Raw genomic sequence first — 21716 nt, forward strand, 5'->3', positions numbered from 1 at the left:
CTGGGGCTTCAAACCCCACCTGCCACTGCTCTCTTGCTGGGACCACCGAGGTTTTCTTGGTGAATCTCTTCCAGCATGTCAGCTTGTAGGCCATCATGCCTGGAGTCCTACCAGGGCATCCAGCTGGCCTACAGCATCCAGGGTCAGGGCTTAAAAACTCCTTTGTCATTTTATAGCAGCTGGAAAAGTAGGAAAGTCACTGCTTTGTCCATCTGGTGAAGCTGCATCTGATTGAAATGCTCTTCAGAAAACATAGAAGCACTGCTATGCTCCCTGTCGTGTTCCTTCATGACGTTCATCAGGTGTGATGGACTCTGAAAGCCATGGCAGCAAAAGGCGTTTGCAGCACACTCAGGGGTCAGTGGGATGTGTCCTGCACATCCATACATACTACACTTACCTAGACCACCAGGGGCTGAGAGCTTTCCAGCCAACATACCCTACAAACCCAAGGGGAAACCAGTAACCGTCCAAAAGAGCTGCTTGTGCAGGTTGCTCCTTACCGACGGCACCGTTGTGGATACGGGCTGACATGCTCACTATGAGCCGTGCACACGCTTCGGGCAGGACATGAGGTCCGACTTCTGATGCAATTTCAATACAGTGATACCTCTGGTACTCATCTAAGTCCTTTTCACTGCATAAGTTCTCCACGGAGCTGATTCTGGGAATAAGTCCAAGCTTTGGCATTAAGAGGGAAAAGAAAATATTTTTGCTTAGATATACTGAAATCCAGAATTTCCCACATTCTCTTACTGTGCTCTGCATTGCAAGGACACAAGCCTGGAGCACCATGTGTCCAAATTTGCTGTTGTGCTCCTCAGTCATCTGAAATCACATGTATTTTGAAGGTCTAGACATTCCCTGAGTTCTTCAAATAAAAGAGACTGCGTATAAAAAAGTCAGATTATAATAAGACCTCAGATATATGCTCAGAATTGGTTTTGCTTCCAAGAGGTGCCATGTTGATGACTCCAAAAGCAGGATCTGGCCCAAATTTTTGCTCGTATTGCCGAGATAGAGAAAACTCAGCTGAAGGTTCTATGCCCAAGTATGGCCAGGCCTTGTCAGGTCCACTTCTACAGAAGTAATTAGAGAAATAGACTTAAAAATATTTTTCTCGAGAAGGACCCAAAACTAACACCCAGTTCCTGACTTGGTGGAAACTTGGGAAATGTCTGGACCTCATTCCAGGGAAAGTACAGAACTAATTTTAATTTTCCAATGTAATCTTTAAATATACCCATGATTTTTTTAACTAGATTCAGATAAATTATGGAGTCTTTTTCAAAAAGCTAAAAGTGATGAAGAACTGCCTGAATTTATAGCCCTAACCACAGCATCTTGTCAGCATATGTGCAGTGTGCTCATAGTAAATAAGCAACAGAGATACATACTCTGACCATTAACACATGCAACAAGTATGACTTGATGAGCTATTTTGGTGTTGCTCCATGAAAATTAAAACAGATGCAATTCTGTCTTTCCATACCAAACCATGCAAACACAGTGCCAACAGAGGTAAGCAGAAGCACACTTCCCTGATTTCTATTAAAACAGGCTATAGAATTATAGAATTACAGAACCATAGAATGGTTTGGGTTGGAAGGGACCTTAAGATCATCTAGTTCCAACCCCCTGCCATGGCCAGAGACATCTTCCACTAGATCAGGTTGCTCAAAGCCCTGTTCAACCTGGCCTTGAACACTGCCAGGGATGTGGCAGCTAAAATTGATTTAAAGTATTTTGGGTAACTGTAAAAAAAATTCACACTGATATAAATACAGCCTCAAGGGAATTGTGACAGAACTACTCACTGAGTCAATCAAGATGAATGATTTGGCTTTTGGGTCAGAGGCAGAGGGCTGAGAAAAATACACATCCACAGAATATTCTGTTCCCGGCTCCAGGCAGGCTGGAGTTTGCAGAAGTGCAACCCTGTTCAGCAGAAATAAAGCACAGTTATACCCAGGAGTTGGGACAAAGCAAGTTTACCGTGTGGTGAGCTCTCTCTTCCCTCTGTGCCTGCATCCTAAGGCCTGCAGCCCCAAGCAAGCCCTGCTGCGGGAAGCACACCCAGCCCCACTGCTTGCAGGCTTTGAGAAAGCTGCATGACTTCTGCCTGAATGATTCACCAAGAGCAATTCAAACCTGGTGAGATTAAACTGAGAATGGCAGGGTTTACTACTTCAAGCAAAGGAGTTTGCAACTCACTGTTCGTATTTGTCCTTTCCTGTCCCTGTTTGATCAAGACTTTGGTCACATCCTCTTGGTTCCTCTCTATTCTTTACATAGGTCCAAGATGAAAAGCTGGTTTTGAAAACAGGCCAGGACAGTGACTTTAAGTCAATATTCCCTTTCTATACTGAAATAGCTGCAGTTGGATCTTTGCCAAAGTAACCACTAACCCCAGTAGGATCTCAGGCCGCCCTCCTGGCTCGGGCAAACCTTTACGAGGCTGAGGACTGGAGCATCAGACTCTTCCTTAGAGCCTACGTGGTATTGTTGTGTGACAGCAACAGGAAAGGCCACACATGTGTTTCTAATATTCCCACTTTCCCACACATTTATTGCTCTGCTGTGCTTCAGTAAAGGATTTGTACACAGAAAATCTACAGGCGAAAGGACAGGAGTAGTCAGACCTCTTTGCAGCTGGGAGAGGCAATGCATGTGCCTCTTGTGAAAGGCCTTTGTTTTTGCAGCGTTGACTTGACAAAGTACCAGTGGGCTGGATGGCAACACTTGCTAGCCAGTCTTCCAAGGACTATAAACAAAGCACAAAAGTTATGGTCATTTTTCGTATCTGAAAAACTTTCTCTTTGCCAGGGTTAATGAAAGCCATCTGAATGATTGCACAGTGCAGTGACAAAACGGATTCTCTTTGATCTTTACAGGACTGAAAAAAAAAAAGTTATTTGTGGAAAATGCATTGTATTTGCAATGGCTATTGAAGAGCAGAGACGGAAATGGGACCTCAGCTGGTCCAAATGGAAACAGCTCTGCTAAAGTCATTGGAGTTGTTTCCTTTCTCAGTGCGGTGCTGTCCTGGAGATATCCTTCATTATTTGCCTCCTCTCACATCTAATAAGGAATAACAAACATAAAAGACATTGTATTAAGTCTTTAAAATTCAAATGTTTAATACTTAGAAGGAAAAAGCTACATCAAACCAGCCCACTGCAAAATCATTCTCATGTTTTAAGACACTGGGAGTTTTGTTTGGCTCGGAATGACAGTAAGAGAACAGAATACAATAGACAGAAGAAGGATTTTGAGTGGTGGGATTGTCCCATGGAGCTGAACGCAAGGCATGTACAAACACTGGTACTAATAAAACACTTGCCTGTGTTTTTAAAGACCTGGGTGTGGACTTGGGTTTTACCAGATTTGGGTTAACAGGTTTCCCTAGACATGTCTTCATCACTGAGAAACTTTTTCCAGGCAAAAAATAACATTTTGCCTATTTTTCTACAATTTTCACACATCTTAGAGCCCATCTGGAGCAACTGGGAAGCTGGACGTCTGCAAAAGCCCTGGAAAATTATCTACTCAAATCACTCCTGCCTGTGCACATTTTCCTGCCCAGGAAATCCCAGCTAGAAATACAGGATGCCCGTCTACAAGAAGATGCATTTTGCATGTGTCTGATTTGTGAACAAAAGTCTGGTCCAAGCAGAGGTACTAAAAGAGGAACTCCAGGAGCTGAAATCTTTATTGATGCTTAGAAAATACTTGCAGTGCTGATTTTTCAGATTCGACTGGAAAGGGTTAAGGGGATCAGTGGAAGGCATGTTCCTTGGTTGATAAAGATGAAAAGACAAACAATTTTAATTTTAAATATAAAGAGTGGGACAAGTTGCTGCATCCTATTATTGATAAAATAGACCATGCATCTAGCACAATATCATAGGACACACAAGATATCACAAGTACCTCAGGCTCATAACGGATCGTGATATCAAAGTCCATAGCAAAGGGAATGTTGTTGATGGCAAACCTCAGCCCAGCTCCGCTGGGGACACGGGCAAAGCCAGGTCCTGTCCATGTAACAGACCGGCCAGCACTGGGCTGCCTGAAAACAACCGCCACAGCCGAGTCCTGTCCAAACTGCATCCCACCCTGCAAAGACATATTGGCATTTTCAGCAACTCACAGAGTCAAATGACCAAAAAACTCAGAAAAAATAGAAAGGAAATATTTTGGCCATGTTGTTTACTTATTTTGGACATCACTCAGCCTCATTTTCTGAACAAGCTCAAGATCGACAGTTTAAGAACTCTCCCAAATGTAGGATGTTTCGGGTCACATACGCAGAAAAGCTTCCTAAAGCTTTGCAACAACAGCAACGAAAGGGACTAGAATAACCCATTCATCTCTGTATATATGGCGTCTCCAAGCACTCACATTGCAAACCTTAAACAGATGAAGCTTGGTTTCATGCATGGCTGGACTTTTCATTATAAGCTGAAAAAAACAAATGTCAATACTTACAGTGACAAAGCAGACAGCATTTAAATGCAGTAGGTACCATGCCAATGTCTTGGTAAACTTGTTGGAAAATGGAAAATATTGGAAATGTCTTGTAACCAAAACAAACAAAAACTGTCTTTCACTGGTGCTCTTTTGAACAATTCATTAAACTTGAGTCTAAAATGGCACTGGACATGGCAGAGCAAACCTGTTGGTATGAGTTTCGTCTGGCCCAACTGTGTACCAAAAAATTGGTTTTATTTGTGTCAGGATTGTAACATCTAGGACTGTGAATCCCACGTGCTTAGAGGTTTCCTTGCCCTCTGTTCCAACAAAATTATAGCATTTGGGGTAATCTTATGTAATTATTCAAGTACCAATTTACCTGTTCCAGTCCAGATTTTCTTACGCTTCGTATCTTGCTCCTGTTTAACACAATCTTTCCATTTTCAATTGTGAACTCATAGCCTTGCTTATGGAAGTAGATGTCACACCTTGGAAGAGTGCTTGGTTTCACCTAAGGAGTAATGAGAAAGGGGCAGCACGGTCTCAACAGTTTTGATGGGTAAGTAGGCAGCTACATGAAAATCCACACTCTTAAACCAAGCTCTATTCTATGCTGGGTGAAATTCTGCTAGAAAACCTTTTCCCCTCACTCCTTTAAAATTAACTTCCTCTCACAAGCTATGTCCCAGACATCTGCTTTCCATTTAATTTTTGGACCGTAGGCTGATTACTGATTGTGATTATAGCTAAATATTTGCGGATGTGACCTGCAAATAAACATCTTTTTTATTATTCCTTCTCTATAACTTCTGGACAACACATCGAAGAGGAAATGTTAGTTCAAACATAGGCAGCAGAAGGGATGCATTCCAGACTTGTACTCCGCATAGGGAATAACTACCTCCATGTTGAGGGACAAAAAATAAATTAAAATTAATTTTTCTAAAAACATTTTAGATGCCAAATTCTCGAGGAAATAGGGCTGCAATCAGTGCCATTATATAAGGCAGCAGGAATGAGTCCAATGGAACAGAGAGGAATTTGATTCTTCCTCTGCTGGAGATTCCCAGAAATATCACAGTTCGTAGTAGCTGTTGGCAACTCAAACACTTTCCTGTAATTTAGATAACTAACTTATTTTCTCTAACTCATGCTAGACCAGCCAGCACTTGAGAAGCAGCGAGGACAGCTTTGCAGGTCATGCCTGTTACCTGTGACTCTCTCTTGCTAAGAGCCACAGTTACAGGATAGTGATGCCCATGAAGAACAAGGATGAACTGAGGATGGTCAAAGGACCTTCCTGCTAAAACATCACTCTGCCTGCTCCCTGAGCAAGGGCTCTTCTCCCCAGCCTCGGCTCCTGTGCCACCACTGCGTGGCTTCCCTCTCACTACAACACCTAAAAAGCCAACTACGTACCAAGGGTGCAGAGCCAGAAAGGGGCTTTGCATGCTCAGCTTCATAAATATAATAATCCAGGGGTAAAAAGAAGTAGCCCGGGGCTGGCTCATTACACTGCCGGCTCACGATGTTGGGAAAACACTTGCACTGACCATCCTTCGGTGAGCACCTGGGGTGAGAGTTGGTAAGGGGAAGACATCAGAGTGCAGCGTGGCTGGGGCCTAACAGCATGACAGCAGCTCAGCTCCATCCTTGCTTCAGCTTTGCTTTGTTTCTTCCATTGTTGGATCGCCTCCCCTGCTAAACTTCCTATCACTCAGCCCCTCCGTTTCCAGTGCTGGATTTATCCAGTGCTACTTTTTCATCACTTGGGAGACATGACATGCTTTGTCTTTCTCTGTCCATTCCATACCTCAAGCATAGATCCTTTTGTTTCCCAAGCATGCGTTACTACTTATTCCTGTATCATTTCTTGTATCTGTTTCTGTATCTATCACTATTCTTAATCATCTCTCACCTGCAATTTTGGAGGTAGGACATGAGACCAGAAGGCCCTTTGATTTGATGCGATATGGGAGTTTTCATATATACTTACACTCTTATTTAACACGCCAGATGATTACTAGCTCTGATTTGCCTGGTCACAAGGAGCTGCTCTATAGCATCAATCTATGCACTCCTATGTCTAAAGTCTACAGCAGTAGTGAAGACCCTGCCCAACAGACTTCTGGAGGAGCCCAATTGAAAACAAGCTTGCTTCTAAAATTATATATTTTGAATAGGAGCCTACATGTAAAAAAAATTAAGATATTTCTAGCTTTTAAAGTAGATGTAGGAAGCTAAGTTAAAAATGGCACCTTTAACTTACTTCCAATTTCTTTTAATATTAGGGCCTCTGTTCTCTCAAGCCATGCAGTTTATATTTTATATTAAACAAACCTCAGCTTAAGCTGATTAAAAGTTGGCTTCAAATCAAAAAGGTAAACCCCTTTATCATAAGTAAATTTCCAAGATCCTAACCTGACGTTATACTGTTTGTATATGACGAAATTATGTCCACAGTCTATTTTCCCATTTGTACTGAGGCTGTATTAATCTAACCAGAAAATTCAGCCTAAGAGTTTGTAAAAATTAAAACCAAGAAAGAACTTGAAGAACATTAACTTACAAATTATTCTGGGATCCACCAATATCACAGTCACATGGAGAACAGCCATGCAAACTGTTGCCAAGACCCCAGTATCCTACCTGGGATAAAAAGAAAGACTTTTTATAGCAAATATTTAACTATGTAAAGCACAATAGAACTTGTTCCCCTGGATGAACTATGTTCTTGAGCACTACTGTGCTGCTGCCCGTGCTTGGCCATGGGAGATTGCTTCTCTTCCCAGATTGCATTGGGTGCTCAGCCACTGCAAGAAAAGCCAGATATTCACCCATTTGTGCAAGCAAGCTGCTCTGTAAACAGTAAAGATGACCTGAGGACATGATTTTGCATTTGCTTTCCTTCCTGGGACTGCTCCTCCTAGTGCAATTTGATTGCACAAACGTTTGCAAGCAATTCAAAAGCGCCAGATGTGTTATTTTGCAAAATGAGAGCATAGAGATGTAAAATTATTTTGAATTTTGACTAATTTTTTACTTTGCTGGCAATGAAAAAGTGGCAGATGGGGGAGGAGACTTATAAAACCGCATACAAAAGTAATAACAAACGCTGAGTACGCACAAGGCATTTTTCACAGCGCCGTCCTGTGGTGAACCGCTGGCAGAGGCACTCTCCCGTGGCAGGATCACAGATGGAGAAGGGCAAACTGCCGGAGGGATCACAGTTGCAGGCTGCAGGGAGGGAAACGCACGGTTAGTTCTGCTGGCCTCAGTGACGGCAGCAGGACTCCGTTTGCTTTAGATGAGGCATCAACATGACAAACAGTCTCCATCCTCCAGACAGATGCTCTAAAGATGGAACTGCCCTGGCACCCTGCACCCCTCAGACTGCCCAGACTCAGAATGGTCTGTTTCCTTGGTGGGTACTCTCTGTGAGGGGAGCAGGGGCGTTGGCAGAGGTCCAGTGTGGTGGTGTGCCCTGTGCTGGGTGCTGACACACACCGCACAGTCCTGGCATGCTGCTGAGTACCATGCTGTGGGCTTAACATGCTCACAATCCTGCAGTGTGCCTGGGTAGGGGTGGGATGTGTTTGTCCGTGAACCTCTCTCAGAGGAATGGCTGGCTGGAACTCTCATGGCAAGGCAGCAGCTCCTGCCATCTAGACACTGCACTGTGCAGTGCACAGTCCAACTATCCTAACAGCCCAACTGTGGCTTTGCATTCACCCTTATGCTGATTTTGACGGTAACAACATTTTCATGTGTTTAAATCTCCCTTTTCAATTAAATTGCATATTTAACAATTCTTCTATTAACAAAAGTCTGATCTGTTATAGTATACTATGTTTTCTGTAAGTGATTTTGTATCTTTTCAGTCTTAGATGCTGAACAAGGAACATCAAATTACACTGACAACAAACTATAGTAGGCACGTGGGTATTTTGTGAAGCAGGTAGTGCATTACTGAGTGCATCCAACTACCTCCACCTCTTAAAAACGCTTTGGAAAGAAGAATAAAAGGTGGTTTACATACGCTGGCAGCCCAGAGGGTCACTGCCACTCAGCCCGTAGTAGTTGGCCCTGCACTGGTCACAGCGGACACCCTCCACGTTCTCCTTGCAAGGGCACCGGCCCGCAACCGTTCCCAGAGCAGGGTCGGTGCGGCTCTCGCACACGCCGTTGTACAATGTACCTTCTGGGTCACAGTTGCAGGCTGCAGGCATGGCCAAGGAGACATAAAAAAGCATGAAATACAAGCTTATATAAGATATAAGCATGAAAACGCCATGACAGAGCTGCTGATAGGCACACATTCAGGGTTCTTGTAGAGATGTTCATCTGTTCTCGCTGTGTTGGATGCTTTACAATTAACACACAGCAGCTGTTAAGAAATATTATGAGAATGTTTCCAAGATCTGCTTTTTCTCTGGAGAAGAGTTACAGTCTTCTCTTTAGGAGAAATATACTCTTTGTTTGGGTAGAAATAGTGATCACTCACCCACTCCCTACCCTCTCCAGAATACCCAGGGAGGAGCGGGTCCCATAATTTTGGGGATACTCTCATGAAAGTTGTAGGGTTGCAGCGGTACCATACATGTACACACAGCAGTACTATACCTCCTCACAGCTGGTCTGAGTTGGTCATGGCTCAATTATTTACTGGAAGCAACGTATTCAGCATGGGACACTGCCTTCCTGATGCATCCCGTTTTTTCCTAAGGCACTACCCATTTCTCACAGCAGAGCTGACCACACCACTCCCCTGGGTAATCAGCCCTTGGCTTCTTAAGGACTTTTGATGTCAATTAGTTACTACAACAAAATTATACTCAGAGTATTTTTCCCATCCTATGTTAATACTGAATTTCGCTCATATTCCAGAAGAAGGGCTTTTATGCCTGAAAGACTCTTCTTCTTGCATATGGCAGGTTATCTAACAAAAGTTATTACTACCCCCATCATTTCACACCTCTTCTGTAATCCCTGACTATCACAGAAGCAATAGCACTAGTGATATTCATATTTAGATTGATGTTGTTCAAGAAAGATGATAGCCTGCTGGGTTTCTAAGCTCAGTTTAGCAATGAGTTAGAACATGCAGCTCTTTTTACAATGCTGGCTCAAGGACGCTGTCACGCAGCTACTTCATAAGGCAGTTTGGATGTTACAGGTTTGGTAACATGTTTACAACCATATGAACATTTAGGCTTAGGGATGCCATAGGGTTCAGCGCAAAGAGAACCAGAACCACCCTGTCTTGAGTCATTCTCACAGAAGGTAAAAAAGGGAAGCTTACGGAGGCATGCCTGAGGGTCTGAGATGGCTTTGAGTGGATCCCGGTAAAAGAAAGGTTTGCACTGGTCACAGTGTTGCCCCGTAGTGTTGTCCTGGCAGTCCTCACAAACACCACCACTGACCCCACCACTGGCCTGGTACACAGCCATGTCAAAGTGGCATCTGCCAGAGTGGCCGTTGCAGTTACACCCTGAAACCAAAACAAACAGTGGGGTATTTCACACCACGACCCTCATTACTTGGTCTTGCCACCATTGCTGTCCACCCTTAACACAGGGTTAGTTGTTACTTCTATGATCTCAGTGCCCCAGCAAGATTATAGCTTCCCAGGCCTTGTGCTTTACAGCTGAGGGGAAACCTTGGAGACTTGCAACACAACTGAGCCCTACACTTGTATAAGTACCCATGCAGGTGAGTGTGCCTGATATACAGGGCAAAACACTGCTCCACTGAAGAAAGATCTAGCTGAATATTTGTTACGGACCCTAATATATTATTCTTGTATATCCAACATTACTAATTATAGTGGAAACAAATAATTTAGCCTTGTCTAAGTTTTTCTTTTATTCACAGGAAAGACCTTATGTTATCCAACGGATGATCTGGTTTTGCATTAGTTGCTTTTTCCTCTCTTTATTGTTTGTTGAGGTTTTTTTCCCTCTTATCTAAACAAAACACCATGAAGCTCCCCTTCTTGTAGGGCAACAGAGCACTAATGGATACAGGAATCCATCTATGTTTTTAGCTGAGGCATGGAAAAGTCTCCCTCCCAGCAACCCAGGCATCCCATTACGCACTGCGCTGGACTGTGCTACACCCACCCCTCAGCTATTAAAAAGGAAAAGAATATGTTTGAGTTACGTTTGCAAGCATTATCCTGTGTCCCTTCAGCTGGCCTCCAGGGAGCATCGTTGTAGAAATCTTTACATCTTTCACAAGACAAACCCTCAGTGTTATGGTGGCAGATACATCTCCCGTGGACCTGCAATGTGGTAGGAACAGAGAGGAGGTAAGGGGAGAGGAGAAGAGAGGAGAGGAGATATCTGCTTGAGGTATGCCAGCAGGATCAGGAAAATTCGAAGCTCTTTGGCTCCCTCAGCTGACATAATTCTCAGTTATGTGAGTAAAAGGTCTGAAGAATACCTGCAAACTTTAACCAAATTTTTTCAAAGCCACCGAGCAACATTTTGGAAAAACAAACAAAGAAACAAACAAACAAACAAATTTCTAAACATATCGAAGGAGACTTCAATCTTTCAAATTCTCTCTCCCCCTACATTTCTCTAAATCGGGATACATATTTTCCAGGAGGAAAAAACCCCCTCTTGTTCTCAGAGGGAAAGAATTCACAATCATGTTCTTGAATTTTTTAATAATCCATTTTTTACGGGTTAGCTTTGCATTATCAGCCATTTTTTGTGCCTATGGCTCTTCTGCTGCAGAGCCCCTGAGCCCAGCTGGAGTGTGGAATGCACCCAAGGACTGGCCAGTCAGGTCTGCACACACCACAGGCTGCATTACATTTGCACCATTACAGCTCTGGTATTTTTCTGCTATTATCAACATGTCTTGTCCCAATTGCTTTTGAAACACCAACTAGTGCCAACAAAGACACAGCTTCTCTTCTCTTCTGAAGCCTGAGCAGTCCAGCCCAGGGTTTTAAAGGAGGAAACTGCATTGAAACAACTTAGAGTTGCAAATGGTCAATCCAAAGATCATCAGAGATTTTCCCTCCTCTCTTTCCCTCCACCTCTTCCTTTCCCCAAGATACCAAGTAGGGAGTGCCCTTGTTGGAGACAGGATTAATGACGCACCATTCCAGGCTGATGGAAGACATCTCCCCGCAGATTCTGCACAGGATCACACTGGCTGGCATGGCCATTGCAAAAGCAGCTGCCTCGCACAACCATCTCATAGACAGCATAGTAGTACTTCTCAAGGGGATCACTGTGCCTTCTTCCAAGCAGAGCATCCCCGAGGGTGTGGAGTTTAGTAAAATTGATCCTTAGGTTTGTCAATGTAATGAGTTCTGGAAGGAAAGAAGAGAAATCAAGAGCCCAAGTTCACTTGAAAATGAACAGTATTAAATGTTCAGCTTGGATCAGTCATCCAAGAATTCCGTCATATTGAAGAAATAGTGAAAATGATGTGATCTTGGCTGAGACCAGCAACCTGGACAGTGCCAAGGCATGGACCCACTCCTTAACATTGTGTAAGCGTTAGCACCCTCCTTGGTATGGCTCTCGCTGGAGCCAACCTGTATCTTCCCAGCCACTGCCTTTGTGGGTTCATGTACACCTCAGGGGCTGCTCCCAAAAAGCAGTGTGAGTTGGGCCAATTGATCCCAGAAAGAAAGACAGTTTAGCTGCATGGATTTGCTCTGCAGAGCTGTGCTGTTTGCCCTCAGGGCTAGAGAACAAGACTGACCCCTTTTATTTATTAATACAGATATCTCCCTAAGATCTCTAGTTATTTTTTCAACATCATTAACTTACATCAACTGAGCTGTTGACCCATTCAGTGCACAAAAAAGCAACACCAGAAAAGTATCTCTGGAGAAAACCTGTACTGTCCATACCTTGGATATATGGCACATATGGATCTTCTATTTCAAAGCTGGGATCCAAAGCTTTTAAAACAACCTGCAAAACAAATTAATGCAGCTCTATAGATCACTGAAGCTATTCTTTTTGGATATAAAGTCTGTCACCTGAGACCCATTGGGTACTAATGAGTACCTAGAAGAAAGAAACAAGGCTGTGGTCCTGATTCAGCAAGTGCTCTCACCCTTTCAACCTGGCCTTGGCTAAGTGAGGCAAAAAGACCTTTTGGAGGATTGATGTGCCAGGAGGAAGAAAAAACAATGCCCTAGAGTGATGTAGAGATGGGATGAGCACCCGCCAAAGGTATCAAAGTCTTTAGCGGCAGAGGCTGATGGGGAGTCACGGTCTCTTGTGAGGGGGACTTCAACGTGAATTTGAAAACCAGAAAAGAGCACTAGAAGGGTTTGTACAAGTTGTTTTATGAATTCATTTGGGTGTGAAACTGAGGGTAAAAAACAGTGTTTATAAAACAAACACTTACTTCAGTAAAGTCAACAATACCTCAAGCCTCAGAACCTGTGTAAGTGCATGTGATGGATACTGACGAGAGACATTCAGCTCCAGAAAACCAGCCACATACAATCTGAACTCACACAAACACAGGCACTTGGCAGTACCTCGCCTTCAGTGGAGGGCTCAATGTCTGAGTATCTTGAATCACAAATGACATCTCCCACATTTCTTGCTGGACCAGGAGAGATGTTGGGGAAAGAAGCTGCACAGTCCTGTGCAAAATATCTGAATGCTTTCCAGGTGTGACCGAAGTCAGTGGAGCGCTCAACCAGCATCGCTGCAGGCCGAAATGTCTGCAAGAAACAGTATTTCAAGAACCCTTTAACCAGGCATTGATAAGACATGTCAGGGGTTGTTGTTCTGACATTCCTGTTTGGGGGATGCCAACTGCTGCCAGCTACAATTCTGTGTTTGGGAGGCTGTAGGCTCGCTACAGCGCTACTGTGCTGGTTACATGATTCTCTGAAGAAGCCAGATTCTTCATGTGAACCACACTCTAGCAAAAGGGAAGGGCAACCTTCCACACAGACAGAAGATCACTTTCTACGTGAGGATGTTTACCATAACAACATAAGCATTTTGTAAAAAAAAATAAAATTGTAACCATCTGGACCATAATGAATATGCATGAAAAGGCTGAACTGAATTTGGAAGAACAACTGCAGTTCAGAGATGTCCTCAGTTTTTAGGGCTTCATTTTGCAATATTTTTTCAGCATTTATTCTCAGATTTATAGAAAATAGAACCTGAAGGCACATGAATAGGAATCTATTCGGTTTATCCTCCTCCCCTCAGGCAGGATCAACTATAACTTAACCAGATTTGACAGGTGTTTATCTAACCTGTTCTTACAAACCTCTAACAATGGAGCTTTCACTGCCTCTCTAAGCAATTTATTCCTGTGGTTAAGTAATTGATGTATAACATTACATAAAAGCTCTGGTAAAAGATGTACCTTAAAAGTCAGGATAAGATGGCTGAACTCGAACAAAGTTTCTAGGTCCAATCTAATGCTGACATGGTCAACGCCTGAAAAGAGAATGAAGATGAAGAGGGCAATGCACGCTTTGGAGGGGTTTCTGGGCAGCTTTCCCCTGGGGAATTTAAAGACACCTTTTCCAGCACAGCAGCTTGACTCTTTAGGGCATCCCCTGTGCACAAACCTGGCGTGCGGCTGGATCGCTCTCTCAGGGGCAATGCAGTGTGTTGCCTTTCCAGCAGTGGCACTGGTGACGCTGCATGTCATTGATGATGCAGGAGATGGTTAAAGGTCCTGTTCAGATCATTTGGACTGTGAGTAATGCTGATGGCAAGGTTCTGGGTTTATGGCTTCCTCTATCCAGTTAGAATTTTTTAAAATCCATACAAATTGTTTGCTTATTTCTAAGAATAAAATGGAGCTCAATAAAAATATGGGGTGTTCTTCATGCTAAACAGATCTGTTAAACCCTTCTACACTGCCACACCTGAAATTTGTCCTGAGCAGAGCTATCACACCAGGCATTGTCCAGAATCGCAACAAGCATAGAAAAACCCCCACAATTAACACATTCTCTGTAGAGAGCTGAGGGAGCTCAGCTGATAACCCCATCGTTCACATCTCCATGCAGCATCCCAGGGCTCCCACTCAGCACACTGTGCATGAGATCTCATCCCAGAAGAAAGGTGGGGAAAGCAAGAAAAGATCCTCTCACAGCTGGCCCACAGCTTTATTGGCGGCGGTGTCCAAAACTGGTGACAGTTCCTTGCTAAACATCATGAAAAAACAAGGCTTATGAATTCTTAGTTGGATACCCAAAATAGAAGTAACATATCTTATTTTTGCTATGCCTTCATAGAAACCAAATATTCTTTTTACATGTTCACTGTATGTCAGATAAGATAAATGCTATCCCTCCTAGCATGCCTTCACAGAGAAGCTGTAAGGATAATATCTTCATCAGTGACATAGAATCATGGAATCATAGAATCAACTAGGTTGGAAAAGAACTCCAAGATCATCAAGTCCAACCTTTACCTAGTGGGATTCAGTGCACTCTCAGCAAGTTTGAACATGACACAAAGCTGTATGGTGTGGTCGACACACCTGAAGGACAGGATGCCATTCAGAGGGACCTGGACAAGCTTGAGAAGTGGGTGCATGTGAACCTCATGAGGTTCAACAAGGCCAAGTGCAAGGTCTTACACCTGGGTCAGGGCAACCTCTGGTACCAACACAGAGCAGGGGATGAAAGGATTGAGAGCAGCCCTGAGGTGGCTTGGGGGTACTGGTGGATGAAAAGCTGGACATAAACTGGCATGTGCGCTTGCAGCCCAGAAAGTCAGCTGTGCCCTGGGCTGCATCAAAAGAAGCATGGCCAGCAGGTCAAGGGAGGTGATTCCCCACGCCTGCTCTGCTCTGGTAAGCCCAACCTCAGGTACTGCCTTCAGCTCTGGAGCTCTCGTAGAGGAAGGATACGGACCTGCTGGAGCAAGTCCAGAGGAGTGCCATAAAAATGATTAGAGGGATGAAACACCCTTCCTATGAGAAAGGCTGAGACAGTTGGGGTTATTCAGCCTGTACAAAAGCTCCGAGAAGACCTTATTGTGGCTTTTCAGTACTTAAAGGGGGCTTACAAGAAAGAAAGGGCCTGTCGCGATAGGATGAGGGGTAATGGTTTTAAACTAAAAGAGGGGAGATTCAGACTAGATATATGGAAGAATTTTTTTACGATGAGGGTGGTGAGGCACTGGAACAGGTTGTCCAGAGACATTATAAATGCCCCATCCCTGGAAACACTCAAGGTCAGTTTGGACCAGGCTCTGAGCAACCTGACCTATTTGAAGGTGTTCTCACTCATTGCAAGGGGGTTTGACTAGATGACCTTTCGAGTCCCTTCCAACCCAAACCATTCTAGGATTCTATGATATCAATGAAGAACTACTACAGAGAAGCTTGTGACAAAATTAACATGAGGCAATAACGGTGATGATAGCAAGGCTTTATTTATTCTCTAAATTATTATGTCTTTCCACTGCAAGCACTATCTTTTTAAATGGATGTTAGTATTTGCCACACTCTGTCATTACCCATCTGTAGGCAAATGTACCTTTTGCCACAAATCACATTTCCCTGCAAGGCAGACCCCCTGTTATACATGGCCACCATATATAACACAGCACTGCCACAGCTCCTCTGCCCAGCTCTTGGAGATGTTGTGCTTAAAATATGTCTGTAGAAAACCAGAATTTCTAAAATCCTATATTGCTACACACAAATAGGTTTAAATCACCCAGTATTGCCCAATCAAAGAATAGATGCAGTTTTGTTTCATTTCTTCATAAAGGCAACATGGTGAATGGCAATGACATAAATAAGTCTCACAGTAACATTATGCAGTAATATTTTCTCGAAGAAACTTACCACTTTCTGACTGCCACCACTTCTTTTTTCTATCATGCTCGAAAGTTGTGATTACATTTTCAACCATGTGACTATTGTGCTGCATGTAGGGATTATATGGGTATCTGGAATCACAGAGAAAGCACTTCTGTTCAGCCTAGAAAACAAAACGAGCAGAAAGATGGACTTAGTCTCTTCTCTAAAGATCAGGTGGATGTACATGTATTTATGCCATTGCAAGACTGTCATGTTGCTTCGGATGCCTGTGCTTTCAGTCACTCAGGCTTTCATATTTAAGGGACAAGCCCAAGAAAATAATCAGATGCACAAAGCATGCATATAATAAATGTCAGCCTCAGTTTGCCCCAGGTACTCTATTAAAAATGCACTTTTTCAGTGGAGAAGGGATCTCAGGAAAAGCAAAGAAATAAGCTTGTCAAGATGTCGATTCTTCCAGAGGGTTTGTTTTGCAAGAGTTTCTCAGGAGAAATTTATTTTTTAAAAGTTGATCTTTTATTCATGTGTCGAAAAGGCTGTAGAAACTTTCAGCCAGGCAGCAGCGAGGAGGCAGAGGGGATACATGGGAGAAATGGATATTTCAAGATCTGAAGAAGCCTTGAAGAGGAACATTCACTAAATCATTTACACGTTTTTTCTCTCTCTCTTTTGCTTATTTTCCAGCAGCTTGGAGACCCAGCTAAAGGCAGTAGGCAGATGCCATTGTACCAAAGGAAGGAAAGGATGGATCCAGCTACAATGTAAGTAGGTGGCCCAGGCTGACAGCACCACCCTGATTGCTGTCAGTGCCTTTTGTAGGCATAGGGAAACTGGAAAAGTTTAAAAACAATGCAAAGGAGGAAAATCATGATGTCAATATGATGAAAGACTCTTGTTTGAAAATGTAACAAGCAGACGGTGACAGTGATTAGCCAATATCTCAATGCTGAATGAGAGGCTTCTGCCTGCAAAAGAGCTTTGAAAGTGAGGTCAAGGAGCTCCTAAGGTGCTAAGATGGGGATTGAGTGGGAGATGTAAGGAGAGGTGACAAGGTTAACATGTCAGGCTGGGAGACGACTCATGCAGTATGTGACTGCAGCCGGCAGGGCCATGGGGCAGCATACTGAGGGCGGGCGACGGTGGCTGTGCTGCACAGATGTACTCTATGAGATTTGGGCAAGCCTGCGTGCGAAGGCTCAGGATTAAGACAAAGCTGGGAGGCTGGCAGGGATGCCGCTGAAATCAGAAAGTGGAAGTCAGTGGCAGAAGCTGGGCTGGAAACAACCCAGAATGGGATTGATGGAGTGTCACCCTGCCCAGCACACTCAGGATCTACAGAGAACCATTAGGAATGGTTTGCACATCTTTATATTATGAAATCACCTGGGAGTTATTCACATTTAAATAAATGAAGAGATACAGGAATCAGTCCTGTGTTTTAAACACTATGATAAATACAGACTATATTCAGTCATTCTATACCACACATGACAAATGTATGAATGTACAATCTAGAAGATGAGACAGAAATACAAAAGATAGTCTGTCATTTCATTTCACAAAGCTCTGGTAAAGTGAGCTCAGGTGATCAAAGCATTTGGCAGGACTGCATACACCCACTCTGGTTTATACAGATGCATACAATACAACACTCAGTCAACTTATGGTTAAGGTTGCTACATAAAAATCTTTCTGTGCCCCAAAGGACAAACTTGTACATGTTCACATAAGGCAAACCTGTCAGATTCCATTTGCCTCTGAAGTATGCAGCTTTATACTCTCCTCAATACTGAGTGCTCTTCTTTTCCTTTCAAAACATGTATAAGTAGTAAATCCAACCATAGGGCTAAAACCCACTTAAAATACATTTAGAAACAATAAGATACATCAAAGACTGAAAATGATTTGCAGTGCTGCTTTTCAAACACAAAGCAGTTGAACTCTTCATTTTCTTTTTCAACCTAATTTCCAATAAGACATCCCAGCTGAGCCCTGGCTCTTGACATGTTGACTAACACTTTCACGAGAAAGGTTTGCTCTCATCATGATGTCCGACACAGGTCATGAGGAGGGGAACTGGGTGAGGAAGAACTTTGCTTTGCAAGATGCAAAGCTTCCTGGCCTGCCTCCAACAAAGCCTTCAAAATGTACTGGTGAGAAGGAGAATTGGGTTGAGTGGGACTCTGTTGCACTAAAGGCGACACACACTTTTAAGGCAAGCTGATAGAGCAGAGCACATTGCCAGAGCATAAGCCTCTATCTCTTGAGCTCTGCAAAGCGGCAGAATTTGTAGTTCTCATTTTCTCCAGGAGACAGTCACCAGGGGTCAAGATACATTAAATCACAGGGATTATTGTGGAACAGCTGTTCCTTTTCATGAGTCTGTAGTTACACAATTCAAAGGATAAGTACAGGCAAGCGAAAATATTAATTTTTTATTGCTCTTTGATCTCCTCTTAAAAAGCAAAAATAAAAGGTAATCATCCAGCTTAGGGCCAGAAAGACGATGTCTCCGAGATGGCTCTTTATGCCCATCTCCCAGGCAGTGCCAAGACTCAGGCTGTTTCAGAAGAGGAAAGAAATATTCACATTTTGCAGAAAGCCATGGCTGCAATATGTGACTTGGAGCAGTGCTTGGTGCCATCTCAGTATGGCACAGCTTTAGTCTGCAGATGTGTCACACCATTTTGCCAGAAGGTCATAAACTGTAATTATTTTCAATTGCTTATAAATTAAGCTGTATTTTATTAACCTCCTCTTCAGCTGAAGCTGGTATTTAGTGAAAATATTTCTATTTGTGATAATTTATTAGCTCAGCAGGGCCAGGTCCTCCAAGATGTGTCTCACTTCTGCCTGGTGCATCTCCCACACACCTGCTGCTCCCCCACAGCTCCCATCATTGTGGCCATGGAGCAAGAGGGATCCTTCTGATCATCTACTGGACTATACCGTTAGGTTTTCCCTCTGCCAGACATGGCTCTCTGCTTTCATCAACACTGGCCTTATTTCAGATCAAAAGACATGAGAGGACATGGTGAGAAACTCTTAACAGGCTGCCTTAGGTCTCAACACTGCCTGGGACACGTATGCCGGTGAAAGCCCATCAAGGCAGTGCCCACAGCCCGCAGGATCACAGTCTTCCTGCACCCACACACATGCAAACTGTGGTCTTCACCTCTCAGGTATGAGTGGGAAAAGGACTTGCAGAGCAAAGCTCCTTCAGAAATCCGTGTGCTCATTTGCATCTCTTGGATGCTTCTTCCTCTTGAGAAGCTATATGTCACTGTGGAGGCTCTTTGCTGCCAAACCCTCCATATGTGCTGCAGTAAGGCATAGCTTCCACCAGATTTATGTCACACTGTCTGATGATTATTCAGACATCTCCAACAGAAACTTCCTAGTCTGAGCAAATTCTTTTTCCAGATGAGAATATTGCTAGTAAGCAGAGTTGAGTTTATTAAAAAAGAAAGAGCTAACCAACCTCTAGGTAGCCTATAATGCAGTACTTCTGAGGGCTGGTCAGGCCACACGTTGATGAAGCTGTTAATTGCTTGCTGCGACCCAGGAGAAGGTCCCCAACGGCTGGGTGGCAGGACCCAGCAGCACAGTCATCCTGAGCATGCTGGAGTCTTATCAGCACTGAGAGCAAAAGAAGAGTGATGAAATTGCTTTGTATACCCCAACAAAATCAGTTACATTTCAACAGCAGCAGCAAACTAAATTATTCTCTGCTGTACTCCTTCTGCCCTTAACGATATCATTTGGTAGAATCTCAAGAGCTTTGGTAATGAACACACTTGCTGCAAAATCATTACAAAAAATACAGCTAGCGTATTGCACATCTATGCTAAACCTGAAATTCTCAGCACATTATTGCAACAGTAAACATGCCAATCTGCTACATGCAATAATTTATTATGCTTCCTACCCTGGCATACCCATAGCCAGCACTCCTGCAGCAGAATCACTGGCATTTCTGACTCTGTGAGCAGAGACAGATTTGGATTAATTCTGCTGATTTCTGTTGATTTCCAAGGGCTAATGGTGGAACTGCAACTGGAATTGATGTATTGATATCAGATTTTCTGATGATTTGCAATGAACCCCCATGTCTGGTCCCAGAATCCTCTGTTCAGACCCCATGGAATGGTTATTAATAATTAAACAGAATAATTCTGAATTCTTTAAATAATTGCAGGATCTTTTTGTGTATTTTGCCTGAAACAACTTTAAATATTTTCCCCATTATGTTAAGACTTCCCTTACAGGGCTTGTCCTTTTAAACAAGTTCCGTCCTGAAACCCTGAACAGGAATGGGTACCTTGGAGGCTTTATCTGTTCAGTTTTACTTGGCTCAACTTGTTATAAGAAGTGTAGTTAAAAAAAGCCCCAACAATTGATACACGAAGATCCCACAGAACACTAGAAACAGTAATGCTATTACAACAGTAAAAATGCAGTATTTTACAGCCAGATTTCAGTTTATGGCTTAGGCTATGCTTCAGATGATGAGTGACGCTTGACTCTTTAGGTATAAAGCAACACATAAGTTTGGTTAGCCAGCTCTTCTTTATTTATGCAGATCCATGCTCATTATTTGTTAGCAGATATTGATTGCCCCTTTCAGAGCCTGATTCAGACTCAGTTACAACATGTATCTTTCCTTTGTACTTAAAGGATTCATACCACTCATAGCTCCTAGGCAGAAGAGTGGGAAATAAGTACCCACTGTCACATGTGTCTTGATGTACTTAAAAGAAGCACTCTAATAAAATCTTGCAGAGATGTGTAAATCACTTGATAATATTTCAACATTGGCCTGAGTAACTGTAACATCTGTACTTACTGAGGTACAATAGGATGGCCAGCCCCAGCTTCATGCCTCCTGTGAAACTCAAACTGGTACTGCTGCAAGAGAAGAACTGGTGGGTCACTTGGTGCTCTGCCTCACCAAGGCACCCCTTGTGTGCAGGCTTACCCAGAGCTAGCCTTTAGTAAAGTCACAGAGCCATCATAAAAATACAAAGACTAAAATGAAGACCTAGCTTTGATTTTGTTGTAGCAAAAATTTCTCATCACAGAAATTTCTGCACTGAAACCGGGACGAAAGCAGAGGGACACATCACAAAGGCTGTTGGAGAAGACTGAAAACATATTCACACTTAGTATAAAATAAAAACATAATGCTATCAGCAAAAATGTTATAGTATTCAAATACCAGCTATTTAATCCTAACTAGATTCAGCAGGGCTGTTTGCAGAAATCTAACTCCTTCTCTTGAGGTTCTTATTTCTTTTCATTAACTTCAAACAAAGACTGCAGTCTTAATGAAGATGCCACTGGGAAATGCCTGATGTCAGGTGCTATGAATTTTGGCAGAGACAAGATTATAACCACATCTTAAAGTGAAGAAAAAAGTCATATCAATGCAAAAAACTCGTATG

At 43.1% G+C, this 21716-nt stretch overlaps 1 protein-coding gene across 1 annotated transcript in view; it reads right to left on the bottom strand.

Annotated features, from left to right (window-relative positions):
* The window catches only part of LAMB4 (laminin subunit beta 4), a 42300-nt gene extending 21102 nt beyond the window's left edge, over positions 1-21198 (bottom strand). The window contains exons 1-17 of the mRNA XM_030480504.1: positions 21119-21198; positions 19754-19911; positions 16297-16432; positions 13849-13922; positions 12998-13186; positions 12356-12419; positions 11592-11806; positions 10639-10759; positions 9779-9967; positions 8516-8695; positions 7604-7713; positions 7046-7125; positions 5896-6046; positions 3934-4119; positions 2643-2764; positions 1818-1938; positions 504-681 (exon numbers count right to left, since the gene is read on the bottom strand). Coding sequence (XP_030336364.1) covers positions 504-681; positions 1818-1938; positions 2643-2764; positions 3934-4119; positions 5896-6046; positions 7046-7125; positions 7604-7713; positions 8516-8695; positions 9779-9967; positions 10639-10759; positions 11592-11806; positions 12356-12419; positions 12998-13186; positions 13849-13922; positions 16297-16432; positions 19754-19911; positions 21119-21152 — 2308 coding nt within the window. The 5' untranslated portion in view covers positions 21153-21198. The remainder of the gene's footprint in view (positions 1-503; positions 682-1817; positions 1939-2642; positions 2765-3933; positions 4120-5895; positions 6047-7045; positions 7126-7603; positions 7714-8515; positions 8696-9778; positions 9968-10638; positions 10760-11591; positions 11807-12355; positions 12420-12997; positions 13187-13848; positions 13923-16296; positions 16433-19753; positions 19912-21118) is intronic.
* Positions 21199-21716: the final 518 nt, after the last annotated feature.

This window comes from Strigops habroptila, chromosome 3 (assembly GCF_004027225.2).
Source record: "Strigops habroptila isolate Jane chromosome 3, bStrHab1.2.pri, whole genome shotgun sequence".
Taxonomy (NCBI): domain Eukaryota; kingdom Metazoa; phylum Chordata; class Aves; order Psittaciformes; family Psittacidae; genus Strigops; species Strigops habroptila.